Below are 9,907 nucleotides of genomic sequence, written 5' to 3' on the forward strand. Positions count from 1 at the left end.
TTCCCCTCCCTAACCCACTCCCTTCTTGTCTCCCTCTCCCTCCCCTTCCCCTCCACCTCTCCCTCTCCTGCCCTCCCCCTCCTCTCTCTGACACACATCCACTTTTTTAGAACTTCAAACTCCCTTCTCACTGTAGTACACAATTGCGTGAAAGAGGCTGGCCTGGGCCAACCAACCTCCCTCTGGACCCCAGTAAAGCCCTAGAACGGCTGACATCCATGTCCCAGGTCCCCAGAGGTGTCAGGCTGACGAGCGTCTGCTTCTCTTTCAGGGGAGGTCTTCTACAGGAGCAAATACCTGCAGAGCGACACCTACATCGCCAACATCGAGGCCAACAGAATCGTGGTGTCTGAGTTCGGAACCATGGCCTACCCGGACCCCTGCAAAAACATCTTTTCCAAGTAACACAGTCCCTTCTGAAACTTGACAAATTCATACTTTTGGATATTTCTGATGGTCGAAGCAGCCCACATTTTCTCCCCCCATTAGTTTTCTTTGGGGGATAGATTAAAAAACCCCAGCTAAAACAACATGGCCAGCCTGTGACCACCAATGTCCTGTGACTCTTGATCAATGATAGCAAGGGAAGTGAAGAGCGCTTGATGAATTGCCAGGTGTCCACCCGCCTGGCTGGTGGGAGAGGGTTTGGGCATTATCAGTCAAAGTTACAAATGTGTGTTCCCTTTGGTCTAGAGATACACTTGCTCATGTCCAAAATGACAAATAGACAAAGTTATTCCTGGCTATGTCATTTGTTATGATAAAAGCCGCAAACAACCCAAATGTCATTGCCAGAAGTCTGGTTGGACACACAACAGCAAAAGTGTTTTAAGAAAGTGCCTCTGTGAGGCTGAAAAGGCATGAGGCTGCTAGCTCATGCTACTGTACAAATCAGTCCTAAGGTATAGTAAGTTAAAGAGTTGTTGATGAGGAGGAGGATGTTGATGATGTAGATGGTGTTGATGATGATGTTGTTTTAAAGCAGGGTAGGGCTGGTATCTTAGGATTTCTATTACTAGGGGGAAAAAAAACCCCACCATGGCCAAAAAGTAAGTCGAAGAAGCAGCTTAGACTTTCACATTGCTGTTTATCACCAAGGAAGTCAGGACAGGAACTCACACAGGGCAGGAGCCTGGACACAAGAGCTGATGCAGAGGCCGTGGAGGGGTGCCGCTTATTGGCTTGCTCAGCCTGCTTTCTTATAGGACCCAGGACCACCAGCCCAGGGATGGCACCACCCACAATGGGCTGGTCCCTCCCCCACTGATCACTGATTGAGAAAATGCCATACAACTGGATCTCATGGAGGCGTTTCCTCAGCAGAGGCTCCTTCCTCTCAGAGGACTCTAGCTTGTGCCAAGCTGACACACACAAGCAGCCAGGACAGCTGGGGAGATGACTGGTGGGTCAGAGCACTCGTTGAGAGAAAGCACAGAGTCCGGAGTTCAAGTCCCCAGAACTAAGCATGGTCACAGCAAGCCTGTAGTCCCAGTGCAGCAGTCTGCAGACAGCCAGCCTAGCTCCAGGTCTAATCAGGGACCTTGCCTCAAGAGAGTGTCAGAGAGAGAGAGAGGCAGGGCAACCGACATCTGCTTCTGGTCCACTGTGCATATGTGCACAGGTACACGGACCTGCACATAAATGAACTATACACACACACACAAACACATACGCACATACACACACACATGCACATATACATGTACATATACATATACACATTCACATATACACACACATACACACATGCACACACACACATGCACATATACATACACACATACATACATATACACACATACACACATGTACACATACACATATACACATGCACACACATGCACATACATATACATTTACACACACATACACATGCGCCCACACATACACACAATGCATATATACATATACACCCACATACATACATATACACACCCATACACACACATACACACATGCACATACATAGACATATACACACTCATACACATGCGCCCACACACATACACACACATGCACATATACATATGCACCCACATACATACATATACACACCCATACACACATATACACACATACACAGACATGTACACACACATACACATACATACATACATACACAGACACATACACACATACACATGCACATATACACACACACACATGTACACAGACACCTCTTTCTCAAAGCAAGGCACATAAGTGCATCCTGTGTTCAGGGAGGGAGAAGGCAGAGGAAGTCTAGATGTATTTCTGCTTGCACAGGGAGGACATAAAGAGATCCCAGAGGAGAGTCAAGGGGGTAGGAAGCTGAGGAACGAGAGGGTGGGGAGATTTTTCTGGAACACATCTGAAGTCATCTGGGTTATGAAGCAGATGTGTGCATTACACATTCAACAATTAAATTCTTGGCTAGAGAGTCAGGCCTGCTCTCCCTATCTCCCTTCAGATACACTTGAGAGAGCTATGGAAAGATTCAGGGTGGATTGCCAAAGACAGGAAAACTGCTTCTGCTCGTCCGAGGCTGACATCATCCTTCCCTGGAACAGGGCGACTTGCCCTTGGAGAGGGCGCTGAGCTGGGGTGGCGTCAACAGAGGGAAGGGAGTGGGCCTGAAGGACTTCAAAACCTTACCTGGAGGAGACTCCCTGCAGTTACATCCTCTGTCGCTAGGGGGAGCACCACTCAACGCTTGCATCCAGCGTTTTCCATTTGTACCATTCAACTTGTCTTCCTGTTTGCAGTTTGCCATTTGGTGAAACGAACCCTGAGTCTTAACGAACATGAGTTTTTTTTTTTTTTTTTTTTTTTTTCCTTTTTTTGCCAAAAATGAATTCCAAGGCTGAGGATGGCTCTCAGTTAGTAGAATGTTTCACAAAGCCCTGGGTTTGAGCGCCAGCACAAGCTTAAACCAGACCAGCGCTCCATGTCTGGACAGAGTCTCTCATTAAACTTGGAGCTAAGCTGTCTGTCAGCGACTCCCCAGCAATCCTACTGTCTCTGGTCACACAGCTTTTGAGTTACTGGCATGTGTGTGACCATGCCTAGTCACACACTCAGAAGGTGGAGACAGGACATCATTGGGTACATAGCAAGTTTGAGGTTAGCCTGGGATGAACGAAACCTTATTTCAAAAGAAAAAAAAAAGAACAAACAGACAAACAAACCCACAAATAACTTCTTGAACAAATTTTAAACACTCAGTAGGGATTCAGATCTTGCCAGAGCAGAGATTTACCTTTTACTGGGTTTGTATTATGGGTATAAGTCTGATATCTATATAGCTACTTAAAATAGTTAGAAGCATCTCAGTTCCTGCTGGCTCTAGTTGAAGAGGCCCCTGCACTTCTGACACTCAGGAGGAGTGTGGTGTGGCCACACTGCACCCCCAGCACCTCACTTGCTGCCTGACTCCATGTTGTGGACTGTGCAGGGAACCTCATACCTGGGTCCCCCAGATTCCTCAAGTGACCCGTTAATACCCAGAGTCTCTACCACTGAAGCAGGATGTGTTAAATGGTGAGAAGGCAGAACTACAGCCACTAACGCGGCTTTCTCTCTTTCCAGAGCTTTCTCCTACTTGTCCCACACCATCCCTGACTTCACAGACAATTGCCTGATCAACATCATGAAGTGTGGAGAAGACTTCTATGCGACCACGGAGACCAACTACATCAGGAAAATCGACCCCCAGACCCTAGAAACCTTGGAGAAGGTACGGTAGGCTTACAGTCAGCGTCCATTCCTGACCCACAAGCTGCCCACAAGCCTCCTCTACTGTCTTAGCTGCCTTAGCACCATGCTTGCAGTTACACTCAAGCAAGGACTGCATGGTGTCCATCTTTGTGCCAGCCCCCATTCCCAGTGGCTCCTATATACAGCACGGTTATGTGTGGTTTAAGTATATTTCAGTTAACTACAGGACACGTGTGTGTGTGTGTGTGTGTGTGTGTGTGTGTGTGTGTGTGTGTGTGTGTGTGATATGGGGATCCCAAAGATGGTTCTAACTAGCGACGCTGTAGCTATTTTATCGGATAAACTCCATGATGTCCATGTGGTGAAATCGCCTCATGACGACTTTCTCTTGTGTTCCCATAGGACCAGAGAGAGATGGTTCAGAGGTTAAAAGCATGTACCGCTCTCTTTCAGATGATCTGAGTTCAATTCTCAGCACCCAAGCTGTAACTTGTAACTCCAGCTCCAATCTGGTGCCCCTTCTGGCCTGTGTGGGTATTGCACATGCTCGCATACACACATAACACTTTTTAAAAAAATACATAGAAACAAACCTATAGAACATATCCTCGTCTCTAAAAGTGGTATAGACTTAAGTGGCTTAAAAACAGAGACCTACTGTCTTGTATTTATGGAAGACACAATTCTAAACCCAATATGTACAGCCAGGCTCTGGCAGGTTTTAGGGGGGTTCTCCTTCCTGTATCTCCCAGGTCCTGGACTTCTCTCCGGTCCTCGGTGTTCCTCACCTCATAGACATATCACTTGAATCTCCGCCTCCTCAGTCCCATGGTATTCCCTTTGTGTCTGTGCGTTCCAATTCCCCGTGTTCTATAAGCACGCAAGTCGTAAGCAAGCCCACAGCCCACGTGGTACAGCATCATCTTGTGGTGATTCCAAGATGCTACTGCCACGTGAGACCACATTCCCAAGCGCCGGGGTTAGGACTTCCTTCTGTATGTTTGAAAGATGGTACAACTCAAAACCAGATCCTTATTAGTTTGTAAGGGACAGGGTGTTCTACCCACGGTGACCTGCAGAGGGAGGTATAACTCAGAGAGCAAGGGCACCTGCAGACAGAACCGCTTCCTGGGAAGCCCCGGGCTAACATTCCCCTGAAAATCAATAGATCCCCGTGTCAGTTTGCTCCAGCTAGCTGTTCAAAGCCACAGTGGTGTCATAAGGCACTTGAGCGATCTGCTAAATTGAATACCTATCTTAGCCGGGAAATTACGTCCAGTTCCTTGTAAACTAGGTGGCAAGGGCCCAACTGATGCATGCTGGGAAATACTGGAAGGGTCAGAGCCCGACCTAATTCTTGGCTGCTTGTGTTGTCCTGGAGAAGGACAAACAGCTAGCGCCTAGCCATCCCACGGTCCTCGGGCTGTGGTCCGTTCTGAGCAGGGGTCATCGTTCAACCTTGTTAGTAGAATTCCTGCTTTTAGTAAGTGGTTTTAGACTCTGTTTCCAGAGTCTAACCATGAGAGGCATGGAGAGCTACGCCTCTGCCTCTGTGGACTCCCAACAGGGGTGAATTGAAAGGACTTCCTAGGCTCGACCCAGAGAAGTGGCTGAGACTGGCTGGAAGGTGATGATCTAGCTACCTCCACCATGGCTGCCAGCCTTCTTTCGTGAGGCAACCTGTCTCTATGCTGAGGATCCTGACAAACCAGCAAGTGGGATGGGAACCTCAGGCACAAAAACAAACACACAAAACATTGCGACTCACTAGCTCCCCACAACCGACTTCTGCCGCAGAAGTAATACAAGCTCATATCCGGTCATGAGACTAGACGTCTCTTAAAAGGTGAATTATGTGCACGCCTTTAATCCCAGCACTCAGGAGGCAGTGGCAGGTGGATTTCTGAGTTCAAGGCCAGCCTGCTCTACAGAGTGAGTTCCAGGACAGCCAGGGCTATACAGAGAAACCCTGTCTTGAAAAGCCTAAAAAAAAAAAAAAAAAAAAAAAAGCAAAAAAAAAAAAAAAAAAAAAAAAAAAGGTGAATTATGCCTTTTTTTCCTCTCAGAAGACATCCAAAGAGATCCACCCTCGTTCTACACCTAGGCCCAGTCGGGTGTTCACAGGATTCCCATCTCCTTTTCTTTACAAAATGTAGTGGCTATTGTATTTTACAGGTTGATTACCGGAAGTATGTAGCGGTAAACCTGGCTACCTCACACCCTCATTACGACGAGGCTGGGAATGTCCTTAACATGGGTACGTCCATCGTGGACAAAGGGAGGACAAAATACGTGATATTTAAGATCCCTGCTGCAGTACCAGGTAAGTTACACTGGGGATCTGACAAAGACAGCTGGGTGACCCTGACTGGAGAGTCCGGATTTGTGCCTGTGGTGCACGTCATAGAGTATTCAGATGACCTTAAAGTCGGTTTTGTCATTTAGTCGGAGGTAGAGATTCTTTGGAGGAGAACTCAATTTTCTCCTTTAAACATAAAAGAGACATTTCTGAGATTATTTTGGACAAAAGAAATACTGACACTATTTTAACTTCCTGTTTTTTAGGCACCTATTCATGAATTCACTATTTTATCTATCCACCCACCTATTTATCCACTCACCTATTTATCCTTCAATCTATACGTTCACCTACTCACCAACCCTCTCATCCATCCATCCAACTAGTCATTTATCCATCCATCTATTCATCTACCCATCCATCTATGCATTGATCTACTTGCCTATCACTCAACTGTCCATCTCATTCATCCATTCACCTACCCCCAATCTGTCCATCCATCCATCCACCTATCCATCCATCCATCCATCCATCCACACAACCACCTATTTACCTATACACAGATCCACACAACCACCCATCCATCCACCTGCCTATGTATTCAATCATCTATCTAGCCTGTTCTAACCTTTTCCCTAGCTACTAGTTTAGTCATTTTTAAAAGTCTCCTGGCAAATGTTTTTCATATGCCAAGATTGTGCCACCCCCTCTATCCCGCAGCCAGGCTCCCAGGGCTGTTGGGGTGCTCAGCTCTGCTGGGATCCACTCCAAATCCACACCCTGTTCCCAGAGCCTCTGGACCTCCTCCTCTCAGGGCCGGGTCCTGGAGCAAAGCCCAGGCCAGTGATTGCGTGTTCCCGAGGGGGAAGAGGGTGAGGCTCCCAACCTATGTTTGTCTAGGACCCTCCTGGTTGCCACACCCAGCAGATGAAGCCTTCAAGGTTGTGTGACCTGACCTTCTGGCCTAGGGAACAAGTTTATTATATCTGTGACCCTGATAGCACCTGCCAGCTCCCTACCCCTACCAGCTGTAGGAAACTACCCAGCTGTGAGAGACNCTGGGAGCACAGCTCCCCCCAGGTCAAAAGGGGCCATGAATATAATTCAGTGAAACTGAAGTTACTTAAGCTGATTAAGGATGTGGTGTTCAGTTCAGCATCTTAGAGTTCAGTCTGGGATCTTCCAGGAATTTTGATTTGCCGCCTTATGTCACAGGGGACTGTGAGGCTCAGATTAGGTGACATGGCGTTGGTCGCGTGGCTTACCAGAGCCCTGACATCATGCAAGAGGAGGGGGCAGGGCATTCTTGCTCTGCAATGCCCGACCTGGCTTTGGGTTCCTCTTCATTTGCAGAGAAAACCAGCCCACAGCCCCACAGCGTCCCCTCCCACCAGCCAGCTGTTTACAGTGTGCACAGGTGGCCACAGAGAGGTGGGGACATTGACAGGGAACTCATTATAAACCAGCCCCAGGACTGGGTGGGGAGGCCTTTGGCCCAGGGCTGATTCATGCTTACAAAGTACTTGGAAAACAGAGCACACACACACACACACACTTACACACACTTACACACACAGCCATGACCTTCAGTGCCAGCAGAGGCCCATGAACTGTGGTTAGATTGGAGGTCTGGGGTGGACCTCCCAACCCTCCTCTGTGCCCTACTGCTTGCTTTTCTGGGTATTCNCCCACCCCACCCTCAATAGCACAGGAAGAAATCAGCTATGACTTGTATCATTGTGATAGGCCATTCACCTCATTTGCCCATCTGTGAAATGGGTATCCTACAGCTTAGCTGAATTGCCATAGTCCACATAAATAAAGGTCCCTCATCCTTGGATGGAAGCAGTTTTATTTTATGTATATGAGTACACTGTAACTGTGCAGATGGTTGTGGGCCATCCTGTGGTTGTTGGGAGCTGATTTAAGGACCTCTGCTCCCTCCAGCCGGCTCCACTCACTCAGTCCCTGCTTGATCTGGCCCAAGGATTTATTTATTATTATAAATAAGTACACTGTAGCTGTCTTCAGATGCACCAAAAGAGGGCATCAGATCCCATTACAGGTGGTTGTGAGCCACCATGTGGGTGCTAGGATTTGAACTCAGGACCTTTGGAAGAGCAGTCAGTGCTCTTACCCCCTGAGGCATCTCTCCCGTCCCCAAGTCTATTTTCTAATGGCTGGAACTCCAGAGTTCACCACTACCCGTGGACTTTAGTGGGAGTTTCTCGGTATCCAGGCCTGTGGGTTCTTTGTTGACCGTTCTCCTGAGAGCACAGTCGGGCTGTGGGTGATGGCGCTATCCNGCTAGATTTCCACATTTGCTCTTCTCCAGGCAGCAAGAAGAAAGGGAAAGGTCCCGTGAAGCACGCAGAAGTTTTCTGCTCCATCCCCTCCCGCTCGCTGCTCTCTCCAAGCTACTACCACAGCTTTGGCGTCACGGAGAACTATGTGGTGTTTCTGGAGCAGCCTTTTAAGNTGGATATCCTCAAGATGGCTACCGCATACATGAGGGGAGTGAGCTGGGCTTCCTGCATGTCGTTTGACAGGGAGGACAAGGTGAGNCCTTCCTGCCTGTCTACCCCACCCCGGGGACACGGACAAGGAGGCCACCCTGAGGGATGCGGATGGACCATGAACTGCCATGTAGCCCCNCTGCAGGCAGCTGCCACCATCTAGAGAGTTCTGCTGTTGGGGTGGGTCACTAGAGTGGTCCTGAGTTAGGGCATCCCTACTTCCAAGTGCGGACTGCCCTGAGAAACGGATGTGACCTTGGGCTGACAAAAATCCCCTAACTACCCACAGATGCACAGTCACTCTGGGTTCAAGTCCTTGTCCATAGCTGGGACCTACGCAGCCTCTAATATCCATTGGGAGGGCTCCTCAGCACCTCTCCTCTCATTGTACAGTCTTGGGGGGGGCTTAGTGAGTCCTGGATACCAGTGAGCTTACATATCAGGATGACACTGGGGTCCACAAATGTGGAGTGAAACCATCTCCTTCAGTCAGGGGCACATGCGTGTTCTATTCACACGCAGATGAGCGTGTACACGTATGTGCATGCCTGGGTGGATGTTAAACACATGTGTATGTACATACGTATGTGTGTATTTATTTGCTGTTGCTGCTTTTGACAAATGTCCAGCGATTCTCAGTGTTACTGGTAGGGCCCTTGCCCAGCATACACGAAGCCTTGGGTTCAATTCCCAAGACTGTATAAATTGGCCGTAGCGGTGCATGCCTGCCATCCCAGAAGGCAGAGGAGGCAGAGTCAGGAGAGTCAGGAGTTTAAGGTCATTTTTTTTTTTTTCCTACACAGCAAGTTCAAGGCCAGCCTGGGCTACCTGAGATCTTAACTCAAAATAATATTTGTTTAAAAATCCGTTTCCCACCAGACTCCCCACCATCTTCCCTCCCTCTTCTTTCCCTCTCTGCTCCCCATTCTGGAGAAAATCACCATTATCTATTGGTTGCCCACGTCAGTATTTGTGGATACTCACCCACTTCCATTTGTAGGAACCAATATGCTGGCTAGCCACCCTCTTTAACACCACTCACCCTCTGTCTCCTCAGGAGAAGGAGGAATTAGATGAGATCCACCACTGATAATACCCTTCTAGAAATTTCTCAGAATGGCATTCAAGGGCTCCGTTGACCACCCTCAGTCCCCTCACACATGTCTCTCTCACTCCTTGCTTATTCTGGATGTGTCTTCTCTGATGGCTGATGGCTGAGGGCCTCCTGGTGNTCTGTTCTGGGAATAAGATGGCTTCCCCCCTTACTGGTCTAGATTCTAAGCCTTCTCTCCTGAACCTATCTGTTGTGCCTTATAAAAAAGAAAAAGACGTCAGGACGCTCAGGAGAAGGAGTTGTCTCTTCGGGCCCATGCTGAGGCATCCCTTCCCCCCTGAG

General features: G+C 48.4%; 1 protein-coding gene across 1 annotated transcript in view; it reads left to right on the plus strand.

Annotated features, from left to right (window-relative positions):
- Bco1 (beta-carotene oxygenase 1) overlaps positions 1-9,907 on the plus strand; it is a 38,248-nt gene that overhangs the window by 9,639 nt on the left and 18,702 nt on the right. Inside the window, exons 3-6 of the mRNA XM_021220524.1 lie at positions 272-401; positions 3,568-3,715; positions 5,872-6,019; positions 8,331-8,554. Coding sequence (XP_021076183.1) covers positions 272-401; positions 3,568-3,715; positions 5,872-6,019; positions 8,331-8,554 — 650 coding nt within the window. The remainder of the gene's footprint in view (positions 1-271; positions 402-3,567; positions 3,716-5,871; positions 6,020-8,330; positions 8,555-9,907) is intronic.

The sequence above is a fragment of the Mus pahari genome, chromosome 20 (assembly GCF_900095145.1).
Source record: "Mus pahari chromosome 20, PAHARI_EIJ_v1.1, whole genome shotgun sequence".
NCBI classification, from domain to species: domain Eukaryota; kingdom Metazoa; phylum Chordata; class Mammalia; order Rodentia; family Muridae; genus Mus; species Mus pahari.